This window comes from Tachysurus vachellii, chromosome 3 (assembly GCF_030014155.1).
Source record: "Tachysurus vachellii isolate PV-2020 chromosome 3, HZAU_Pvac_v1, whole genome shotgun sequence".
NCBI lineage: Eukaryota > Metazoa > Chordata > Actinopteri > Siluriformes > Bagridae > Tachysurus > Tachysurus vachellii.
Window position 1 is genome coordinate 27915832 of NC_083462.1, and position 25965 is coordinate 27941796.

The window sequence follows — 25965 nt, forward strand, 5'->3', positions numbered from 1 at the left end:
ACAATTTACACTGCATACTTTATATTCACACAACACACACCAAACTTTTTAAACAACACACACCAAACTTTTACATAACAGACTTCATTTTCACCAATTTTTCTTATCAAACGAGGAACATCACACCACCAAGTTTGGAAAATGGTAAGTTTCCTGATTATGACTTTGTTGATTAGTGAATTTGATCATCAGGATCCATTTTACTTAAACATTCACACTGTCTAGTTTAATATTAATTTGTATAGGTTAATAAATTTAATAGTTTAATAATCACTTACATTTATATTAATTTTATATTAAATTGTAAGACAAGTAGCTTATTGTCTTAGGGAGCACTAAAGCCTTAGACATGATGATTTAACACAGAAGTGGGAGATACAGTATAATAAGTAATACATCCAGGTCTTTTTCAGTAAGCCTCAGTATGAAACTGTTCATTTCTTTTTGTTTTTGTCTGAAACAATCAGTTTTTCTAAAAGCTAACTCTGTTTCTTCTTTCAGTTCCAGCAGGAAGAAACAGTGCACTATGTGCCTGCCACTAATACACCTGAATCCGCACACACTGACAACGTCTACCCCGTGTACAACCCTGAGTACCATTTTGTGTACCAACCTGTGTACTACCCAACGTACACCCCTGTGTACCAACCTGTGTACTACCCTGTGTACTACCCTGAGTACAACCCTGAGTACTACCAGGTCCTGCAACAGGATTTCTACCCCCAACCTCCAATTGTGGAGACAGTTGAAGAAGACTGCTTCTTCTTATCTCCAGAGCTTTCTCAGAACCAACAGCCAATTCTGCCTGAAAGGAAGCGCACACTGGTAAGAAATCAAAAAAGCAATACAGTAAAAATGCTTAAGGTTCTTATCATGGTGTTTTCACATATAAATCCAGACATTTAACACCTAAACTATCTCTAGGAGATTCACAATTCAACTCCAACTTGTATTTCCTACAGATTACATTTCAGTGCCCCAATGATGATGATGGTCAAGACATTATAGACAACGATCTTCAGGGAGGAACAGCCATGTATGAACCCGAGAGCCTGTTTCCAGGCGAGAACGTGTCTGTACCCCAACATGTGTCTCCACCTGAACCTGCATCTCCCCCTGAACCTGTGTCTCCACCCGAACACATACCCACCTACATGATACCGTACACAGAGGTACAGCATTAAAGTCTGTCTGCATAACACAGACCTGAGAGAACATGTTTTTGTGTCCATATACGGACATGGGGAAGTGCCGCTAATGTGATTTGATTATCATGAAGCTAGTAAACTTGATCATTAGGATCCATTTTACTTACATCCAGGCCTGTTTCTGAAGAGAAGCATCATTATTTACATCAGTAAGCCTCAGTATGAATCTGTTCATTTCTTTTTGTTTTTCTGAAACAATCAGATTTTCTAAAAGCCAACTCTGTTTTTTCTTTCTGTTCCATCAGGAAGAAACAGTGCACTATGTGCCTGCCACTAATACACCTGACTCCGCACACACTGACAACGTCTACCCCATGTACAACCCTCAGTTCTACCAGGTGCTGCCACCCGACGTCTACCCCCAACCCCCAGCGGTGGAGACAGTTGAAGAAGACAGCTTCCTCCCATCTCCAGAGCTTCCTCAGTTCCTCCAGCCATTTCTTCCCGAAAGGAAGCACACAATGGTAAGAAATTTAAAAAAAAGCAATACAGTAAAAATGCTTAAAGTTCTTATAATGCTGTTTTCACATATTAACTCCAGACATTTAACACCTAAACTGTCTCTAGCAGATTCACAATTTAACACCAACTTGTATTTCCTACAGATTACAAAGCAGGACAAATGATGGTAGCCAAGACATTATGGTCAACGTTTTTCTGGGAGACTTGAAGTGGGTCTGGCCACGGACATAAAGAACCCTAATATGACTAAATAAAATGACATCTTCCAGCTGTTGCACAAATGGTCTGAGTTTTTAATCACAGTAAATAAATGTTGGTGTAGATGCCACAGCAGCAGCAGTTAAAGTGCTGTAAAATAATCAGCTTTAAAATTCCACCTCACTAAAATAAAATTAGAATTTAATAACAGAACATCATTAAAACCTCAGTTATGAACTATGTAATAACTGGTGAACAGTATTCAGACTATTTAGACTGTGGACAGTGGAGGTGTGATATGAACAGGGTATGAGACTGAGGTAATGATCACCTTAGAGAAATTGTTGTTGTTTTAATAAAATCGAAATAAAATTATATGTAGGTTATTTAACTCTGTCCTTTCTACAGTATCTGCTGTTTATTTTAGATATGCAGCAAGGACGGATGGACATCAGAATTCCACAGATCTAAAAAAAATATTGGTAAATAATGTATGTGGAAAAAAGCAAAAGTTTTTACTTTTACTGTGTAGTCAGGTGAAAAGTATTAGCTTATTAAAGGATATAAATTGATTACTGTCCTTGTAACTGTCTGTGTCAGACATCAGCTTTTAAAAGTGTATATGGTTACAGTTTTCATAATGAAACTTGAATTCTATTGATCACATGCACAATCATACAGTGTACCACATGCAGTGAGCTGCTATTTACAACAGTCTGTTTTATAAAAGATATAATAGTGTAGAATAGGGTCAAAAAAGGGGGGTTTAGAAATGTAAAATACACGGAAATTAAAGAAATTAAAAAAATCTATTCAAAACTAAAAGAAGACAAAGTGGTTGTTGTGAAAGGGTTGGAGTGAACGTGGTGCTGAGCTGATCTTTCCTGTCCTGATAGCTGACTGTAGTAATATCAGTATGACAAAGAAATAAAAAAGCAGCATGAAGAGTAAAGAGACCCATTAACTTCACTGTTCTTAGAAATCAGATAATCCTGAGATTTACACAGATATATAGACTGTGATTAAAGCATGAAGATACCAGTGTGAATATATTTTAGCACAAAAATTAGAGTGACGCCTCTTGAGGCTGAGACGCTCATATCTTAAACTACTAATCAGGACATTTTTAATACAATAGAATTTTTGTCCTGTTGTGGTTGTGAAGGTAAACATATGGTACATATATTAGTAGTGTAGTGTATAACACTGAAGGCTGCTGTAGGGTGAGTCATGTGACCTACAGGGTCATAGAAGATCCGGAACTTAATGACAGCTCATCAAGGTATAAATGTAAATTGTTGACATTCGAATTCAGACACATGAGCAAACTGCATCGAGCAAGCCATTATTTAGAGAGACTTATATTATTCACAATTTACACTGCATACTTTATATTCACACAACACACACCAAACTTTTTGCACAACACACACCAAACTTTTACATAACAGACTTCATTTTCACCAATTTTTCTTATCAAACGAGAATCATCACACCACCAAGTTTGGAAAATGGTAAGTTTCCTGATTATGACTTTGTTGATTAGTGAATTTGATCATCAGGATCCATTTTACTTAAACATTCACACTGTCTAGTTTAATATTAATTTGTATAGGTTAATAATAAGTTTAATAATCACTAACATTTATATTAATTTTATATTAAATTGTAAGACAAGTAGCTTATTGTCTTAGGGAACACTAAAGCCTTAGACATGATGATTTAACACAGAAGTAGGAGATACAGTATAATAAGTAATACATCCAGGTCTTTTTCAGTAAGCCTCAGTATGAATCTGTTCATTTCTTTTTGTTTTTTAATGAAACAATCAGTTTTTCTAAAAGCTAACTCTGTTTCTTCTTTCAGTTCCAGGAGGAAGAAACAGTGCACTATGTGCCTGCCACTAATACACCTGACTCCACACACACTGACAACGTCTACCCCGTGTACAACCCTGAGTACTACCCTGAGTACTACCAGGTCCTGCAACAGGATTTCTACCCCCAACCCCCAATGGTGGAGACAGTTGAAGAAGACTGCTTCTTCTTATCTCCAGAGCTTTCTCAGAACCAACAGCCAATTCTGCCTGAAAGGAAGCGCACACTGGTAAGAAATCAAAAAAGTAATACAGTAAAAATGCTTAAGGTTCTTATCATGGTGTTTTCACATATAAATCCAGACATTTAACACCTAAACTATCTCTAGGAGATTCACAATTCAACTCCAACTTGTATTTCCTACAGATTACATTTCAGTGCCCCAATGATGATGATGGTCAAGACATTATAGACAACGATCTTCAGGGAGGAACAGCCATGTATGAACCCGAGAGCCTGTTTCCAGGCGAGAACGTGTCTGTACCCCAACATGTGTCTCCACCTGAACCTGCATCTCCCCCTGAACCTGTGTCTCCACCCGAACACATACCCACCTACATGATACCGTACACAGAGGTACAGCATTAAAGTCTGTCTGCATAACACAGACCTGAGAGAACATGTTTTTGTGTCCATATACGGACATGGGGAAGTGCCGTTAATGTGATTTGATTATCATGAAGCTAGTAAACTTGATCATTAGGATCCATTTTACTTACATCCAGGCCTGTTTCTGAAGAGAAGCATCATTATTTACATCAGTAAGCCTCAGTATGAATCTGTTCATTTCTTTTTGTTTTTCTGAAACAATCAGATTTTCTAAAAGCCAACTCTGTTTTTTCTTTCTGTTCCATCAGGAAGAAACAGTGCACTATGTGCCTGCCACTAATACACCTGACTCCGCACACACTGACAACGTCTACCCCATGTACAACCCTCAGTTCTACCAGGTGCTGCCACCCGACGTCTACCCCCAACCCCCAGCGGTGGAGACAGTTGAAGAAGACTGCTTCCTCCCATCTCCAGAGCTTCCTCAGTTCCTCCAGCCATTTCTTCCCGAAAGGAAGCACACAATGGTAAGAAATTAAAAAAAAGCAATACAGTAAAAATGCTTAAAGTTCTTATAATGCTGTTTTCACATATTAACTCCAGACATTTAACACCTAAACTGTCTCTAGCAGATTCACAATTTAACACCAACTTGTATTTCCTACAGATTACAAAGCAGGACAAATGATGGTAGCCAAGACATTATGGTCAACGTTTTTCTGGGAGACTTGAAGTGGGTCTGGCCACGGACATAAAGAACCCTAATATGACTAAATAAAATGACATCTTCCAGCTGTTGCACAAATGGTCTGAGTTTTTAATCACAGTAAATAAATGTTGGTGTAGATGCCACAGCAGCAGCAGTTAAAGTGCTGTAAAATAATCAGCTTTAAAATTCCACCTCACTAAAATAAAATTAGAATTTAATAACAGAACATCATTAAAACCTCAGTTATGAACTATGTAATAACTGGTGAACAGTATTCAGACTATTTAGACTGTGGACAGTGGAGGTGTGATATGAACAGGGTATGAGACTGAGGTAATGATCACCTTAGAGAAATTGTTGTTGTTTTAATAAAATCGAAATAAAATTATATGTAGGTTATTTAACTCTGTCCTTTCTACAGTATTTGCTGTTTATTTTAGATATGCAGCAAGGACGGATGGACATCAGAATTCCACAGATCTAAAAAAAATATTGGTAAATAATGTATGTGGAAAAAAGGAAAAGTTTTTCCTTTTACTGTGTAGTCAGGTGAAAAGTATTAGCTTATTAAAGGATATAAATTGATTACTGTCCTTGTAACTGTCTGTGTCAGACATCAGCTTTTAAAAGTGTATATGGTTACAGTTTTCATAATGAAATTGAATTCTATTGATCACATGCACAATCATACAGTGTACCACATGCAGTGAGCTGCTATTTACAACAGTCTGTTTTATAAAAGATATAATAGTGTAGAATAGGGTCAAAAAAGGGGGGTTTAGAAATGTAAAATACACGGAAATTAAAGAAATTAAAAAAATCTATTCAAAACTAAAAGAAGACAAAGTGGTTGTTGTGAAAGGGTTGGAGTGAACGTGGTGCTGAGCTGATCTTTCCTGTCCTGATAGCTGACTGTAGTAATATCAGTATGACAAAGAAATAAAAAAGCAGCATGAAGAGTAAAGAGACCCATTAACTTCACTGTTCTTAGAAATCAGATAATCCTGAGATTTACACAGATATATAGACTGTGATTAAAGCATGAAGATACCAGTGTGAATATATTTTAGCACAAAAATTAGAGTGACGCCTCTTGAGGCTGAGACTCTCATATCTTAAACTACTAATCAAGACATTTTTAATACAATAGAATTTTTGTCCTGTTGTGGTTGTGAAGGTAAACATATGGTACATATGTTAGTAGTGTAGTGTATAACACTGAAGGCTGCTGTAGGGTGAGTCATGTGACCTACAGGGTCATAGAAGATCCGGAACTTAATGACAGCTCATCAAGGTATAAATGTAAATTGTTGACATTCGAATTCAGACACATGAGCAAACTGCATCGAGCAAGCCATTATTTAGAGAGACTTATATTATTCACAATTTACACTGCATACTTTATATTCACACAACACACACCAAACTTTTTAAACAACAAACACCAAACTTTTACATAACAGACTTCATTTTCACCAATTTTTCTTATCAAACGAGAATCATCACACCACCAAGTTTGGAAAATGGTAAGTTTCCTGATTATGACTTTGTTGATTAGTGAATTTGATCATCAGGATCCATTTTACTTAAACATTCACACTGTCTAGTTTAATATTAAGTTTGTATAGTTTAATAATAAGTTTAATAATCACTTACATTTATATTAATTTTATATTAAATTGTAAGACAAGTAGCTTATTGTCTTAGGGAGCACTAAAGCCTTAGACATGATGATTTAACACAGAAGTAGGAGATACAGTATAATAAGTAATACATCCAGGTCTTTTTCAGTAAGCATCAGTATGAATCTGTTCATTTCTTTTTGTTTTTTAATGAAACAATCAGTTTTTCTAAAAGCTAACTCTGTTTCTTCTTTCAGTTCCAGGAGGAAGAAACAGTGCACTATGTGCCTGCCACTAATACACCTGACTCCACACACACTGACAACGTCTACCCCGTGTACAACCCTGAGTACTACTCTGAGTACTACCAGGTCCTGCAACAGGATTTCTACCCCCAACCCCCAATGGTGGAGACAGTTGAAGAAGACTGCTTCTTCTTATCTCCAGAGCTTTCTCAGAACCAACAGCCAATTCTGCCTGAAAGGAAGCGCACACTGGTAAGAAATCAAAAAAGTAATACAGTAAAAATGCTTAAGGTTCTTATCATGGTGTTTTCACATATAAATCCAGACATTTAACACCTAAACTATCTCTAGGAGATTCACAATTCAACTCCAACTTGTATTTCCTACAGATTACATTTCAGTGCCCCAATGATGATGATGGTCAAGACATTATAGACAACGATCTTCAGGGAGGAACAGCCATGTATGAACCCGAGAGCCTGTTTCCAGGCGAGAACGTGTCTGTACCCCAACATGTGTCTCCACCTGAACCTGCATCTCCCCCTGAACCTGTGTCTCCACCCGAACACATACCCACCTACATGATACCGTACACAGAGGTACAGCATTAAAGTCTGTCTGCATAACACAGACCTGAGAGAACATGTTTTTGTGTCCATATATGGACATGGGGAAGTGCCGTTAATGTGATTTGATTATCATGAAGCTAGTAAACTTGATCATTAGGATCCATTTTACTTACATCCAGGCCTGTTTCTGAAGAGAAGCATCATTATTTACATCAGTAAGCCTCAGTATGAATCTGTTCATTTCTTTTTGTTTTTCTGAAACAATCAGATTTTCTAAAAGCCAACTCTGTTTTTTCTTTCTGTTCCATCAGGAAGAAACAGTGCACTATGTGCCTGCCACTAATACACCTGACTCCGCACACACTGACAACGTCTACCCCATGTACAACCCTCAGTTCTACCAGGTGCTGCCACCCGACGTCTACCCCCAACCCCCAGCGGTGGAGACAGTTGAAGAAGACAGCTTCCTCCCATCTCCAGAGCTTCCTCAGTTCCTCCAGCCATTTCTTCCCGAAAGGAAGCACACAATGGTAAGAAATTAAAAAAAAAGCAATACAGTAAAAATGCTTAAAGTTCTTAGAATGCTGTTTTCACATATTAACTCCAGACATTTAACACCTAAACTGTCTCTAGCAGATTCACAATTTAACACCAACTTGTATTTCCTACAGATTACAAAGCAGGACAAATGATGGTAGCCAAGACATTATGGTCAACGTTTTTCTGGGAGACTTGAAGTGGGTCTGGCCACGGACATAAAGAACCCTAATATGACTAAATAAAATGACATCTTCCAGCTGTTGCACAAATGGTCTGAGTTTTTAATCACAGTAAATAAATGTTGGTGTAGATGCCACAGCAGCAGCAGCAGTTAAAGTGCTGTAAAATAATCAGCTTTAAAATTCCACCTCACTAAAATAAAATTAGAATTTAATAACAGAACTTCATTAAAACCTCAGTTATGAACTATGTAATAACTGGTGAACAGTATTCAGACTATTTAGACTGTGGACAGTGGAGGTGTGATATGAACAGGGTATGAGACTGAGGTAATGATCACCTTAGAGAAATTGTTGTTGTTTTAATAAAATCGAAATAAAATTATATGTAGGTTATTTAACTCTGTCCTTTCTACAGTATTTGCTGTTTATTTTAGATATGCAGCAAGGACGGATGGACATCAGAATTCCACAGATCTAAAAAAATATTGGTAAATAATGTATGTGGAAAAAAGGAAAAGTTTTTACTTTTACTGTGTAGTCAGGTGAAAAGTATTAGCTTATTAAAGGATATAAATTGATTACTGTCCTTGTAACTGTCTGTGTCAGACATCAGCTTTTAAAAGTGTATATGGTTACAGTTTTCATAATGAAACTTGAATTCTATTGATCACATGCACAATCATACAGTGTACCACATGCAGTGAGCTGCTATTTACAACAGTCTGTTTTATAAAAGATATAATAGTGTAGAATAGGGTCAAAAAAGGGGGGTTTAGAAATGTAAAACACACGGAAATTAAAGAAATTAAAAAAATCTATTCAAAACTAAAAGAAGACAAAGTGGTTGTTGTGAAAGGGTTGGAGTGAACGTGGTGCTGAGCTGATCTTTCCTGTCCTGATAGCTGACTGTAGTAATATCAGTATGACAAAGAAATAAAAAAGCAGCATGAAGAGTAAAGAGACCCATTAACTTCACTGTTCTTAGAAATCAGATAATCCTGAGATTTACACAGATATATAGACTGTGATTAAAGCATGAGGATACCAGTGTGAATATATTTTAGCACAAAAATTAGAGTGACGCCTCTTGAGGCTGAGACGCTCATATCTTAAACTACTAATCAGGACATTTTTAATACAATAGAATTTTTGTCCTGTTGTGGTTGTGAACGTAAACATATGGTACATATGTTAGTAGTGTAGTGTATAACACTGAAGGCTGCTGTAGGGTGAGTCATGTGACCTACAGGGTCATAGAAGATCCGGAACTTAATGACAGCTCATCAAGGTATAAATGTAAATTGTTGACATTCGAATTCAGACACATGAGCAAACTGCATCGAGCAAGCCATTATTTAGAGAGACTTATATTATTCACAATTTACACTGCATACTTTATATTCACACAACACACAGCAAACTTTTTACACAACACACACCAAACTTTTACATAACAGACTTCATTTTCACCAATTTTTCTTATCAAACGAGAATCATCACACCACCAAGTTTGGAAAATGGTAAGTTTCCTGATTATGACTTTGTTGATTAGTGAATTTGATCATCAGGATACATTTTACTTAAACATTCACACTGTCTAGTTTAATCTTAAGTTTGTATAGTTTAATAATAAGTTTAATAATCACTTACATTTATATTAATTTTATATTAAATTGTAAGACAAGTAGCTTATTGTCTTAGGGAGCACTAAAGCCTTAGACATGATGATTTAACACAGAAGTAGGAGATACAGTATAATAAGTAATACATCCAGGTCTTTTTCAGTAAGCCTCAGTATGAATCTGTTCATTTCTTTTTGTTTTTTAATGAAACAATCAGTTTTTCTAAAAGCTAACTCTGTTTCTTCTTTCAGTTCCAGCAGGAAGAAACAGTGCACTATGTGCCTGCCACTAATACACCTGACTCCACACACACTGACAACGTCTACCCCGTGTACAACCCTGAGAACCATTTTGTGTACCAACCTGTGTACTACCCTGATGATGGTCAAGACATTATAGACAACGATCTTCAGGGAGGAACAGCCATGTATGAACCCGAGAGCCTGTTTCCAGGCGAGAACGTGTCTGTACCCCAACATGTGTCTCCACCTGAACCTGCATCTCCCCCTGAACCTGTGTCTCCACCCGAGCACATACCCACCTACATGATACCGTACACAGAGGTACAGCATTAAAGTCTGTCTGCATAACACAGACCTGAGAGAACATGTTTTTGTGTCCATATACGGACATGGGGAAGTGCCGCTAATGTGATTTGATTATCATGAAGCTAGTAAACTTGATCATTAGGATCCATTTTACTTACATCCAGGCCTGTTTCTGAAGAGAAGCATCATTATTTACATCAGTAAGCCTCAGTATGAATCTGTTCATTTCTTTTTGTTTTTCTGAAACAATCAGATTTTCTAAAAGCCAACTCTGTTTTTTCTTTCTGTTCCATCAGGAAGAAACAGTGCACTATGTGCCTGCCACTAATACACCTGACTCCGCACACACTGACAACGTCTATCCCGTGTACAACCCTCAGTTCTATCAGGTGCTGCCACCCGACGTCTACCCCCAACCCCCAGCGGTGGAGACAGTTGAAGAAGACTGCTTCCTCCCATCTCCAGAGCTTCCTCAGTTCCTCCAGCCATTTCTTCCCGAAAGGAAGCACACAATGGTAAGAAATTAAAAAAAAAGCAATACAGTAAAAATGCTTAAAGTTCTTATAATGCTGTTTTCACATATTAACTCCAGACATTTAACACCTAAACTATCTCTAGCAGATTCACAATTTAACACCAACTTGTATTTCCTACAGATTACAAAGCAGGACAAATGATGGTAGCCAAGACATTATGGTCAACGTTTTTCTGGGAGACTTGAAGTGGGTCTGGCCACGGACATAAAGAACCCTAATATGACTAAATAAAATGACATCTTCCAGCTGTTGCACAAATGGTCTGAGTTTTTAATCACAGTAAATAAATGTTGGTGTAGATGCCACAGCAGCAGCAGCAGTTAAAGTGCTGTAAAATAATCAGCTTTAAAATTCCACCTCACTAAAATAAAATTAGAATTTAATAACAGAACTTCATTAAAACCTCAGTTATGAACTATGTAATAACTGGTGAACAGTATTCAGACTATTTAGACTGTGGACAGTGGAGGTGTGATATGAACAGGGTATGAGACTGAGGTAATGATCACCTTAGAGAAATTGTTGTTGTTTTAATAAAATCGAAATAAAATTATATGTAGGTTATTTAACTCTGTCCTTTCTACAGTATCTGCTGTTTATTTTAGATATGCAGCAAGGACGGATGGACATCAGAATTCCACAGATCTAAAAAAAAGATTGGTAAATAATGTATGTGGAAAAAAGGAAAAGTTTTTACTTTTACTGTGTAGTCAGGTGAAAAGTATTAGCTTATTAAAGGATATAAATTGATTACTGTCCTTGTAACTGTCTGTGTCAGACATCAGCTTTTAAAAGTGTATATGGTTACAGTTTTCATAATGAAATTGAATTCTATTGATCACATGCACAATCATACAGTGTACCACATGCAGTGAGCTGCTATTTACAACAGTCTGTTTTATAAAAGATATAATAGTGTAGAATAGGGTCAAAAAAAGGGGGGTTTAGAAATGTAAAATACACGGAAATTAAAGAAATTAAAAAAATCTATTCAAAACTAAAAGAAGACAAAGTGGTTGTTGTGAAAGGGTTGGAGTGAACGTGGTGCTGAGCTGATCTTTCCTGTCCTGATAGCTGACTGTAGTAATATCAGTATGACAAAGAAATAAAAAAGCAGCATGAAGAGTAAAGAGACCCATTAACTTCACTGTTCTTAGAAATCAGATAATCCTGAGATTTACACAGATATATAGACTGTGATTAAAGCATGAAGATAACAGTGTGAATATATTTTAGCACAAAAATTAGAGTGACGCCTCTTGAGGCTGAGACGCTCATATCTTAAACTACTAATCAGGACATTTTTAATACAATAGAATTTTTGTCCTTTGTGGTTGTGAAGGTAAAAATATGGTACATATCGTCGTTGTCGGGCGGAAACCTCAAATCTCTTAACTCCATTGGACACTTCAACTGTCTGAGAAACCTCGTAACACCACCTCTTCTTCACTCCACGGGAGAGCTTCGCGGCATATTTCTCCTCAAGATTAAGAGTCGCAACGAATCAACACGTCTTAAAGTGATATCTAAAGTGATTTTCGTGGGGCTCAAAGAAAAAAATCTTGACCTCCGCTAGTTCTGGTGCTCGTCTGAGGACAGGAATTTAGCGCAAGACAATCCACTGCAACGCGGACTAAACCCTGTGCACTGCAGATAAGATAGGATTGTATCTTACAATGTCAAGGCAAACCGTTATGTTCAACAAGTAGCTGCCTTTGCCGTCATGCTCATCACTTTAAGCAAGCTGGCTGGCTTTTTGCCTCGTTATTGTAGGTAAACATGCCGTATAACGTAGTGAAACGATAATTTGACCTTTATTAATTTCATTTTTTGGGTGAACTATTACTTTAACTATGATTTTATCTATGTTTATCTGTGTTATTGATGTATTTTAAATATCTATTTATTACTATTTATTACTGCTTATTATACACGTTCATTGCCGTTTTAAAATGTTTTTTAATAATATAATATTTGAATTAAATTGAATGTTTTGGATACCACTATTAAATTATTGTTTTTATTATTATTTTACTGACTTTAAGTCAGCCTACTTATAGACAAAGCCTCTCTTGGCACTGTGCATGTAAAACACTGTTTTTTGGACACTAACAAGTGAAAATAGTCAGCTTAGATACATTTGAGTAGGTCTGTTTTGTTAAAAATCGATAGCTGTAATGCTTCTGTGCAGAAAGAAACCCGTGAGCCACAAAGGTAAGTTTGCGAGCAGATTAGACTAATTTCTACCTATTAGACAGCCTAATCAGCTTATCGTGTTTTGTATTGCATCACTTATAGCTCTTAAATCATTAAAATACAGTTTAGGAAGATGTATGTAACTACAGTCATTAGCTTTGGTTAACTATTGAAGCCTTGTCTCTTGTCAGAAGGCTCAACATGACCGCAGACTTTATTGAACACTGCTGGCAGCAGCGACGTCTGTGTCCGTACCGTTCTTATCAATGACAGCATAATCTCGTATCTCCCTGCTCCCAAGTCATAAAGCTTGTATCTCCGATAAAACGTGACTTTGGGAAAATGTTGTGTTAATGTTGGTACACAACAGTATATGATAGCAATATAAGGTATAATAACTTTAACGACACAATGTTTAATAACTCAAAAAAATACGGCGTTTTTTTAATTGCCTGAAAAATAATGGTTTTAGAGATACGAGGATTCCGCCCGACAGCGACGATATGTTAGTAGTGTAGTGTATAACACTGAAGGCTGCTGTAGGGTGAGTCATGTGACCTACAGGGTCATAGAAGATCCGGAACTTAATGACAGCTCATCAAGGTATAAATGTAAATTGTTGACATTCGAATTCAGACACATGAGCAAACTGCATCGAGCAAGCCATTATTTAGAGAGACTTATATTATTCACAATTTACACTGCATACTTTATATTCACACAACACACACCAAACTTTTTAAACAACAAACACCAAACTTTTACATAACAGACTTCATTTTCACCGATTTTTCTTATCAAACGAGGAACATCACACCACCAAGTTTGGAAAATGGTAAGTTTCCTGATTATGACTTTGTTGATTAGTGAATTTGATCATCAGGATCCATTTTACTTAAACATTCACACTGTCTAGTTTAATATTAATTTGTATAGGTTAATAAATTTAATAGTTTAATAATCACTTACATTTATATTAATTTTATATTAAATTGTAAGACAAGTAGCTTATTGTCTTAGGGAGCACTAAAGCCTTAGACATGATGATTTAACACAGAAGTAGGAGATACAGTATAATAAGTAATACATCCAGGTCTTTTTCAGTAAGCCTCAGTATGAAACTGTTCATTTCTTTTTGTTTTTGTCTGAAACAATCAGTTTTTCTAAAAGCTAACTCTGTTTCTTCTTTCAGTTCCAGCAGGAAGAAACAGTGCACTATGTGCCTGCCACTAATACACCTGAATCCGCACACACTGACAACGTCTACCCCGTGTACAACCCTGAGTACCATTTTGTGTACCAACCTGTGTACTACCCAGCGTACACCCCTGTGTACCAACCTGTGTACTACCCTGTGTACTACCCTGAGTACAACCCTGAGTACTACCCTGAGTACTACCAGGTCCTGCAACAGGATTTCTACCCCCAACCCCCAATGGTGGAGACAGTTGAAGAAGACTGCTTCTTCTTATCTCCAGAGCTTTCTCAGAACCAACAGCCAATTCTGCCTGAAAGGAAGCGCACACTGGTAAGAAATCAAAAAAGTAATACAGTAAAAATGCTTAAGGTTCTTATCATGGTGTTTTCACATATAAATCCAGACATTTAACACCTAAACTATCTCTAGGAGATTCACAATTCAACTCCAACTTGTATTTCCTACAGATTACATTTCAGTGCCCCAATGATGATGATGGTCAAGACATTATAGACAACGATCTTCAGGGAGGAACAGCCATGTATGAACCCGAGAGCCTGTTTCCAGGCGAGAACGTGTCTGTACCCCAACATGTGTCTCCACCTGAACCTGCATCTCCCCCTGAACCTGTGTCTCCACCCGAACACATACCCACCTACATGATACCGTACACAGAGGTACAGCATTAAAGTCTGTCTGCATAACACAGACCTGAGAGAACATGTTTTTGTGTCCATATACGGACATGGGGAAGTGCCGCTAATGTGATTTGATTATCATGAAGCTAGTAAACTTGATCATTAGGATCCATTTCACTTACATCCAGGCCTGTTTCTGAAGAGAAGCATCATTATTTACATCAGTAAGCCTCAGTATGAATCTGTTCATTTCTTTTTGTTTTTTTGAAACAATCAGATTTTCTAAAAGCCAACTCTGTTTTTTTCTTTCTGTTCCATCAGGAAGAAACAGTGCACTATGTGCCTGCCACTAATACACCTGACTCCGCACACACTGACAACGTCTACCCCATGTACAACCCTCAGTTCTACCAGGTGCTGCCACCCGACGTCTACCCCCAACCCCCAGCGGTGGAGACAGTTGAAGAAGACTGCTTCCTCCCATCTCCAGAGCTTCCTCAGTTCCTCCAGCCATTTCTTCCCGAAAGGAAGCACACAGTGGTAAGAAATTAAAAAAAAGCAATACAGTAAAAATGCTTAAAGTTCTTATAATGCTGTTTTCACATATTAACTCCAGACATTTAACACCTAAACCGTCTCTAGCAGATTCACAATTTAACACCAACTTGTATTTCCTACAGATTACAAAGCAGGACAAATGATGGTAGCCAAGACATTATGGTCAACGATTTTCTGGGAGACTTGAAGTGGGTCTGGCCACGGACATAAAGAACCCTAATATGACTAAATAAAATGACATCTTCCAGCTGTTGCACAAATGGTCTGAGTTTTTAATCACAGTAAATAAATGTTGGTGTAGATGCCACAGCAGCAGCAGTTAAAGTGCTGTAAAATAATCAGCTTTAAAATTCCACCTCACTAAAATAAAATTAGAATTTAATAACAGAACATCATTAAAACCTCAATTATGAACTATGTAATAACTGGTGAACAGTATTTACCAGAACTGAGTAAATATATATAGATATAAATACAGATCATGTTTGTAACAATAAACTGAACAGAGACTCACTCAGTAGAACACGTGAGAGTCGGAACATATGTGAGATTTTATTTCTTTGTGTGCAGTAACAGTAAGTTTTATATGTTTAACAAAGGACATGTCTGCTGCATCGCCTGTCACCAATCTGTCTCATATAGCTCCTGAGCTCTGCTTAGTTATTGAACTTGCTGAGTTCCTCTGCACGTTCTCCACAATGTTTGTATAAGTTTTTTTTTAACTCAATACAGTTAATTTAGAGTTAATTTCATTTCTAAAAATGGTGCAAACTCTGCTAGATTATAGATAAAAGATTCCCATTCCCCTGCCATTCTGTGATCAGCAGTGATCGGCAATCGGCAGTTCATGATCTTAGTGATCGGTAATCGGTGATCAGCCCCAAAAATGCTGATCGGAGCATCTCTATTTCTTACAAACATCCAGCCTAAATCCACATGAAGCTCTTTATTACTCTATAATAAAAATACTATACTATTATAAAACAAAAACAAAAATCAAAACTCGTTTGCAAATTCAGAAACATGTCGATGTTAACTTAAAACAGAAAGTCTCAGTCCTAGATTACAGTCAGTCTGGAAGTGTCTGTGTTCACAAGAAACTGGGTTTATTGACCTCTGAGCTAACCGGAGGTTTAAATGATTCCTACCCATAATCACAGCGTCCCATCGCTAGGATCTTAGGTGATCTGTATAGTGTCTATAAAATAACTGACAGGAGATTCATCCAAACATTAACAAGCATTCTTGCAATTTTCACATTCAAAAAATATATTTAAATTGTTATGGCTATATGTTATGTTATGTCATGGTATGGTATGGTATGGTATGGTATGGTATGTTAAAACAGGACATGATAGTAGATGATTAGATGATCCAAAATGAGTGTTATCCCCTCCCTGCTCTCTGAAACTTTACTTAGCAGGCTGCATTTGTCACATATACATTAAAACACATTTTCTTTGTATATCTCAGCTTTAGAAGTTGCGGTCAAAGTGCAGAGTCAGTCATGATACAACAACCCTGGAGCAGGGAAGGTTAAGGGCCTTGCTCAAGGGCCCAAGTGTGGCAGCTTGGCAACACTGGGGCTTGAACCCCAGTCTGCCAATCAACAACCCAGTGCCAAGTGCCAATTGAGCCAAGATACGTTAGATAGACTATATATACACAATCTAAATAGATTTGTAGTATAGACACTGATTATGAGAGAGTTCATGGCCAATATTGTCCTGGTAAATACTGTAAAGGCATGAAATATGAAAAGATTATAAGGATTAAAGAAGATTTGGGATTGTAACTCTGCCTTGCATCCTATAACAGCAGGCCCCAAGTGTTTTATTGCATATTTATACAATGTTAAACATGAACAAAATACTATTACAATAATCAAATTAGTGTGTGTTGTTCACATTAACAAATGCATTAACTTCTATTAATGTAATTTTGTGCATTTTTACTGGAAAGCATTAAACACAATAATTACTTTTTCATGTATTTCACTCTATAAAATTGAATTTATTTTTCTGTTTGTTTTGTTTTCTAGCAAACTTTAGTTGACTTTATTTAATTTCAGAAAGTACAGTGTAATATAACAATATCACACAGAGTAGATGTCTGATTCAATAAAAGGTTCACTTTTGAGTCTGGTTCCTCTCAAGGTTTCTTCCTCTTCCATCTAATGGAGTTTTTCCTTACCTCAGTCACCTCAAGCTTGCTCATTGCGGATAACACGCTTAAATATAAGTACAATATTAACCTTGAACTTTTGTATTATATTAATCTTTGTATAATATAATTTTTTTTTGTATTATGCTTCTAATGTTCTGTAAAGCTGCTTTGAGACAATGTCCATTGTTAAACGCGCTATACAAATGAACTCAAATTGAATCACACTTGTGCACGTCTACCCAGACACACTGCAAATATTATGTACTATAAACAGTGTATGCAGAAATAAATGTCATAGTGGGAGTTATTGCACGTACAGTACAAAGACAATCAGAGGGTACTTTAATTGTGGAAAAATATTTCAATTGAAAATAGCTTTTGCTGAAAGCGTGTAATGATGACACAAGACACATCTCACTGCAATCTCTATCGAATATTGCTGAGTTAGCTTGATTTTGTATTCATTTCTGACAAGTGTATATACTCTATATATACTAGAATTTCTAATGTGGAATTTTCTTTAGATATTTTTAATAAACGCTAATGAAGAAATAGTGAAGAGGATGAGAATTAAATAATGACCCACTCATACCTTGACATGAACTCGACTAGTCGCTGGTAGAAGAACCGTTCTACAAAGGACACACAAATGTAAATGTATTTCAGTAAAAAGTAGTCTGGGCTGTTACTCTGTTGGCATGATGTCAGATGGGATTCTGTACAACAGCGGGCTTTACTAAGGCTCGAGATTCAGCTCCAGCATGACTCATGGATGGATTATGAATGACATGCAAGCTGGTAAAAGAGAATAATGTTTTGTTGCTTGTGAGATAAATGGTAAATGTGACACTGCCAATTATCGAGCTGTCCATTTAGTAAACACTCACAGGGTATGTTATACTTTAGTATATGCACACTATATTAACATTTTCAATATTTTTTTTAGTCTGCCTTAAATCTAAAATACATATTGCCCGAATCTGTCTGTGTAAAATAACAAAGGTTCTTTCTTACCATTATGCTCTGCATAAAACCTTTCTGAATCACTTCTTCTCCAGATGAGATCTTTCTTCCTGACAATGATGAAGTTGTTCTCTAGAATTTTCTGATGAAGAGCCTTAAACATACAAATGTTTTAAATGAATTAATTAATTACTTTTAGTGAACTGGGACACGAAGAAAAAAAAAAAGATATTGACATTATATATATATATATATGATATATATATAATTTCGGAATGTTATACAATTTAATGTTGGTGTTTCCTACATCAGAAGAATCAAAACATTTTCTAACAGTGAAGACACGTGTAATAACTTTCTATAGCTGACAGCTGTACTCATTTTTGACGCACGTGAATCGAACACAGCTTTGGCTGAATGTCTGCTGTGATGACGTCAAACGACGCAAACGGCTTGGCCTAAATTTGTCGTAAAGCTGCAGTAATTCTGGAAAACTCCTCAGAGTATTGCAAAACCCTAGAGACTCTAATTACTGGTGATAATGATAAAATGGGAATGAAGCTAGCACGTGGAACACGATACATGTAATTTATTTTGCTTAATTTTACTGTAAGGTTATGCAACATTTGCGTCATAACAATGTTATTTCTAGCAGTTTACTGCTCTTTATTGTACTTTAGTCTCATATCATCAGGTTGGCTGCTAAAATTCTCCAACTTTCTTTATAGCATTAATAAAGTGTCTGTCTATAGATGTCTAAAAAGGCAAACCGATTCATTCAAGGCAGAGAGAATGTGGCATTATACGTCTATCGTTTGTCTATAAAATGTTCAAAATCCCTAGTGAATAACTCAAAATGTTTCTCTGCATTTCAAATTACTACTAAGTAGGAGGCAGAAAACATTGTAGGGAAAAGAAAAATATTAGACATCATCCAACGTTTCAATGAACCACTTTCACTTGCATCCACATGTGAAGATTAAAGCATCATTCATCAGTCATCTTCTGTAACTGCTTTATGCAGATCAGGGTCATGGTGGATCCAGAGCCTATCCTAGGAACACTGGGCATGAGGGTAGGAAAACACCCTGAATAGGACATCAGTCCATGCTTTACAGTGAATTCAGAGACTGTTCAATCACAAAAACAGCCTATATTTGACCCAAAGATCTATGTATGTGAAATATCACTCAGAGATAGCAGTTTTAATATCGCAAAGAATGTATTCTGATATGAAATATTATTATTATGATGATGATGATCATCATCATCATCATCACCGTTAAAAGTGCAGGACACGTGGTGTTTCAGGAGAAAGGCTGGGAACCTGTATCCTAGATATAAATGCACACAGATGTACACATTATTCCTCCTCTCACCTCCAGTATTAGAGGATGAGCGACAGCGTCCGGTTTTATAACCGCAAGTGTTAGCTGCAGCACCCTCGCGCATCGCAGCCGTGTCAAAATCATAGCCTTTATTTGGACTAAAAAAGCTCCTTCGTGTTTACTTGTCACCTTAATATAAACTAGCTAAAAGTTCACATCATCCAGTAACCTAGTAAAAAGATTGTATTGCTACGTTTGCTACTTCTGCACGAGTCTCACAGCCTCCATGGGCGCCGCCATTTTGCTTTTTCGTCAACAAGAAGAACGGTCCAATCAAATCTCTCCTCTCAGCTCACAGTGACGTCAGAAACACGAAGTACACATACTACACATACTTAAGAGAACATCAACATAATGTTCTGTGGGTTTCTCTGGCATACTGTTTAGTACGCTAGCATGAGCTGGATCTGTATATTCATATTATTATAATATATTGATTCATACAAAAGTTCCAGATGATTATTATTTTTTATATTTAAAAATATTTGTTAAATATTATTATTATTATTATTATTATTATTATTATTATTATTATTATTACTACTACTAGTAGTAGTAGTATTGTTGTTGTTGTTGTTGTTGTGGTTGTTGTTTTGTTTGCTTTCTTTTTTGCTTTAAAATTGTAAATTTCAGCACCTTTATTTTTCTTCCTGTTCGTTATTGAGAAATTTCACCTTTAATTTACTGAAGTGAAAATAAAAACCCCTATTGCAACCAGCTATACGTTTATAAATGTATATATCACAATTATTGGCACCCTTGCCAACATAACACCATAACATACTGTCTTTTCTGTATTATTGTACTTCCTTTTACATCAAACCCACCTTTAGTGCTGCCAATAATAACTATAATAACTAGTTAACAATATAAACTAAAAATATACATAATAATATATAAATTATAATTACTAGTACTAGTTATTATTTTTTTTTAATTATTATTATTGTCATTTTCTTTTCTTTTTTCTTTTTTTTTTTTGCTTTAAAATTGTAAATTTCAGCACCTTCATCTTTCTTCCTGTTTGTTATTCTTTTCTTGTATGATTATTAAGACTATTCTTGTTCTAATCATTTTTCTTATTATTAGAATTAGCTTTACTGATGCTGTTGTTGTTGATGTTGTTTACTGAAATATATTTTGTAATGTAATGTATACATGTTTCCAGGCTGTATATTGATATGACGCAGTTTTATTTAATGCACTTTTATTATTTTATTATTATTAACATTTAATGATTTGCCGTACTAGAAATCAAAATACATTTACACCTAAGAAGTAACCGTTAAAAATCATATGAAACTATAAAACCATACTGAGGTTGAAGGAATAATTGGATGAATACATTTCAGATGTACTGTATACATTAAATGCATTTTATATATACAATGCAGTATATAGTCTTGAGAGTTTGGATGCTGTTTATTTCATGCTGAAAATTTCATTAAATTTAAATCAAAATGCCAGTTTTCAGTGTCGGCTGCTTTTCCTCATCACCAAGCAAGCAAGTGTATAATAAACAGAGAGAAACCTAATGCTTTTCAATTCACCAGTCTAACAAATGAACATATTAGAATGGGATAAACTTTAGGGTACACTTTACAAATTGGGGTAAAATGTATTATTTGTTATTAAATGATCCATGCCCCAGGCATCACTTCTCACACATTATTTAGGAGGTCTGTCCTGCTTTTACAACAGGGTAGCTGACACCAATTGAAGTCAAACACAACTCTGTTTCGACACCCTGTGTGTTTCATGTGCCTCAGTAAAACAGAAGGTGAAGGGGTGGGTCAGGTCAGAAAGGTATTTCCTGTCATATTCCCATTTGGTCACCTGCTATTTAGTGTCCTATCAGTGATAACTCTTTTCTTTGACAGTTGTAACATGCGTATTTCTGGAGCCAACATGTTATGGGCCTAAATAGTGTTTGATTATAAATGCGGTAAAAAAATTCTTTCACTATAGATACAAAAATAACAGTTTCCATTTTAACATGTTAAATATGTTTTCAGCTCAAAGATCCTATTTTCTTTATGAGGCCCAGTTGTCAACCTTTATCTCTCTATGTATGTCCATGTTTTTGTCTGAGATAAAACTGTCATCTGCTGGCTCTGACTGGCACCTGTTTTAACTTTTACAAGCCTAAATACAGGTCTCATTTGACCTTTTCTATTCTGATCCCTCTTGGTGTGGGCCGGGGCTCTCTGAGACAACTGTTTCAAGCTCAGCTCGAACAACTGGCATCCACCAGGGAAGGAATTCACCTTTAACTCTGACTGAGTTTTGCCAGCAACAGGTCCTTTTAATCCTACAGGTTTTAATGCTACATTGCAAAACTGATAGGTGAAAATATCTTGAATATTGTCAAATTGCTAACCAGCACCATTTTTATAATTTTATATAACGTTAAAACCAGTAAATATTATTTAACTGACTTCGAATCATTTACTCATGATTTCAAAATTTGCACATTGCAAAATTGTATATGCAATTTGTTGTTGGTGCTTTAAAATTAGCAAAATTATCTATATAAATAAGAAATGATATAAATGATAAAATTAGATTTCATATTTTTGTTTCTTATATTTTTTATCACAATCACAATTATAATCATGTTTATTTAAAATAATATTTCCCTATCAAGATATAATTTCTTGTATCATAGGTCATTTGTGCTACAAGGATTTTTCATTTGTATTGATAATATTTGTCCATGTCCATCTATACGGTGCACCTTATTTCCTCATTGTTCAGTTAAGAGTTAATATTTATTACATACAGTTAGGAAGAGAACGAAATTTTGCAGTGTTTGTTTTTCAGATTTTCTAGATCTCTCTTGTTATCTGTCATTGAGTTATTTAGAGTCTTTTACAGTTGAGCTTAAATGTTGTAGGGTATTTATAGGGTCATTTCCATACAGTAAATAGAGAAATAAATATAACTGTTGAAATATGCGGTGTCGGGTTTTAAATAACTTCATTTAACATTTACCAAAAATGCTAAGTAATGGTACATATGTTACGAAAATAATACAATTATTTTAAAACGTTTCTGAAGTCCGAGATGTTATACACTACTAATGAGGTCTAGTGAAATGTGTCATAGCAAAATATTTTTTCAAACTACATTAGCTTTGATTTTGTCAAATGTTTTGGATTGCTACAAACAAATGTTCAAAATAATGGAAATTCTGTGGGGTTTGTTTTTTTTTTGTCACTTGTGAATGAAATTGAGCTACCTTGTCCTTCTTGTGCCCAGAACTCTTGGTATTTGCAAAGTCTGTTTGCATCCCATTATATCTTATCTTGTTATTTTATATGCTGACGTGACTTTCCACAAATGCTATAACCAAAACTGCTCTGGATCTGGTGTAAAAGGAATCTATTTAATCTAAAGGAAATACTTTTAGTCAGATTAAAGATCAATCTATCTGCTTTAAAAACATTGGTCAGCTGTTAAATGTGTGGGCCCTAGACAACACTGAGAATAGGAAGGGCTTCGTTTAGCTAAAAAAATCAGCTCTGATGGGAAGTCACAGCAGCCGATTAGTATCGTTGGCTCTGAAGTCAGTGAATGTTTTCTGTTTCTGAAATGGCACTGAATCATATCTGAGCCCTCATTTCATGCTGTGCGACCTCCAGGGACATTACAGGCTACGCTTGCTGCTTTGAATAAAAGAGCAATGACCTCTGAAATACAAAGGGATGCTAGCTGACGAATTCATGTGACAGAAAGGGACAAAGTTATTAGCAAGCCGAACCTCAGCCGGTGTGTGCCTGAGTTAAAAATAAAACTATCAACCCAGTCTGGAATTGACATCAACACTGGGAATACTGTTTGTCTGTTGTTGTTTTTTTTTTAAACTTTTTTTGTCACCTATTTATTTAATGCTCAGTCCACACATATTTATACTGTACATGGCTTAAGCCTGACTGAATTCATGTTATACAATGAATTGATATAAATATTCGGTGTCCTGATAAAAACATCCCTACTTTTGAACAGTTTCTGATTTAATATACTGTAGCTTTATACTACGGCCATTTCAATAACCGCCATGATTTCCATGAAACATGAAAATGGAAAGGTTTCATTTCGTAAGCATTACATATCATCCCTGCAGACCAGAAATGAGACTAGGATGCTGATAATAACTATACTAAGAGGCTTTACACAGTTAAAATCCTGCTGGGCATTAGGTTTCAGTATAAGCTTCATCTTTAGCCCTGGCTTTCTGTGAATGGGTCCAGGGCTCCTGTTGCTCAGGCTCGTTTTAGAACACAGGTGCTGACTTCAGGATACTGCCATGCTTGCTGCAGGGGAAAATAGAACCAGCACTCTCCTGTTTCTCTTGTCGAGCTAAATCAAGTGAATAGCAAGTCAGATGAGCAGTTAAATCAAAATTTATTAAAAAAAAAAAAAAAGCCTGATAAATTTTTTTAACCACGAACGACCTTATTATTATCTATTGCTTCATAATGTGATAGATGTTACACAGCATTAAAATGAATGCTTTTGTCATTTATGAAATGTATTATAATTAAAATAAAAAACCATTTGCATGGTATATTTAGATGGTTTATACCCATCCTTGGCAGAAGACTAAGTATATAAATGAGTTGAAATAAACCACACAGTTTATAGCACATTAAAGTAACTAATCAGAGTGTACTGAAGCTCAAATCTAAGCTTATGTAATCCTAGAATGCAATAAATATACCTAGAAACTTCCTAACGTTGATTCTGTGACCAGAAATTAGGATTCACTTTCTTTCAGAAGCATTGAAATTCAGCATAAAAAGGGGAGCAAAGGGTGTAGGGTGTCTTGGGCCTTGTGTGAACAGCTGAAAGGTGTGACTTGCTCTCCCATGTCATGGCTCTGATTGGGCTGGACAGCAGGCGCAGGAGAGGCCCAGGCTTCTAAAGGACACCAGCAGGTGGGAGGCCACCATGGCAAGGGGGGGAGAGTGAGGGAGACAGAGGGATAGAAAAGGCCGGGAGCAGGAAGACATGCCTGGGCAGAATCCACAAGCTGGGCTAAGCGGAGGATGGGACAACGCAGGACAGAGAGAGAGAGAGAGAGAGAGAGAGAGAGGGAGAGAGAGAGAGAGAGAAAGAGAGAGGGGTGTGGAAAAGATCATTAAATTATTGGGAGAGTCTTTCAGAGAGAGGTGTTAAATTGTCTAGAAAAGCTACAAGGTTCTGTTGCTGTGGTTTTCTACTGTATTTAAGCAGTACTGTATTCCACTAATTAGCTAGCAACTAATTGTTAATAATGGCAGTCTAGCACTTAAAGATATTACCTTGCCATCGGTATCGGGATTAGAGCCTCACAAGATGTTCATTTCTTTAACAAAGAAGAAAGACTATTTTTTTTTGTTTGTTTTTGCTTCAGAAGATCAACCAACACTGCCTTCTTTCTTTAACTCTTATCTAATGAAGATCTAAGTAAGGTTTGGATATTACTTAAAGTATCCATGCATTATTTATCAAACCCACAAATGCAGGATATCACACGTTTTACAGAAGTAATCCATATGAAAAGGTGTGCTGGGAGGAAGCAAATGTAGGAGTGTCATCAAGCTCACACTTATCATTGCTTACCTTTGATCTACTGTAGGCTAACAGCACTTTTCCACACCTCTGCAAAGTAAAAGGCAGAGCCAGATGTCATTTCTAGTTCTGTAGGTTGACAACATTCGTGCCGAATAGGGGATGGTGCTACATTTGCTTAATAGAGCTAAATATATCTTACAAACCCGTAGTCCTTACTTCACTCAACAACATCGACAAATATACAACACGCAGGACTCCAGTGACACCCAGTACAGGTAATTTTCAACTTTGGTTACTATTTTACTTTGACATTTGAGGTTATTTCACGAATGACTGATAGATGTTTAACCATTATAGATGGGTTGATAGACCTGAATAGACTTTATGAACCATTCAACATGTATATTACCTCCATTGTTGTGCTCAAACCTA

General features: G+C 36.2%; 2 protein-coding genes across 2 annotated transcripts in view; one reads left to right on the forward strand and one right to left on the reverse strand.

Annotated features, from left to right (window-relative positions):
* The window catches only part of nme6 (NME/NM23 nucleoside diphosphate kinase 6), a 42132-nt gene extending 21912 nt beyond the window's left edge, over nt 1-20220 (reverse strand). Inside the window, exons 1-3 of the mRNA XM_060866578.1 lie at nt 19966-20220; nt 18638-18740; nt 18216-18255 (exon numbers count right to left, since the gene is read on the reverse strand). Of these exons, the coding sequence (XP_060722561.1) occupies nt 18216-18255; nt 18638-18740; nt 19966-20058 (236 nt within the window). The 5' untranslated portion in view covers nt 20059-20220. The remainder of the gene's footprint in view (nt 1-18215; nt 18256-18637; nt 18741-19965) is intronic.
* Nucleotides 20221-22029: 1809 nt separating this feature from the next.
* The window catches only part of snx17 (sorting nexin 17), a 43229-nt gene continuing 39293 nt past the window's right edge, over nt 22030-25965 (forward strand). The window contains exon 1 of the mRNA XM_060866577.1: nt 22030-22041. The gene's annotated coding sequence lies outside the window, so the exon portion shown is untranslated. The remainder of the gene's footprint in view (nt 22042-25965) is intronic.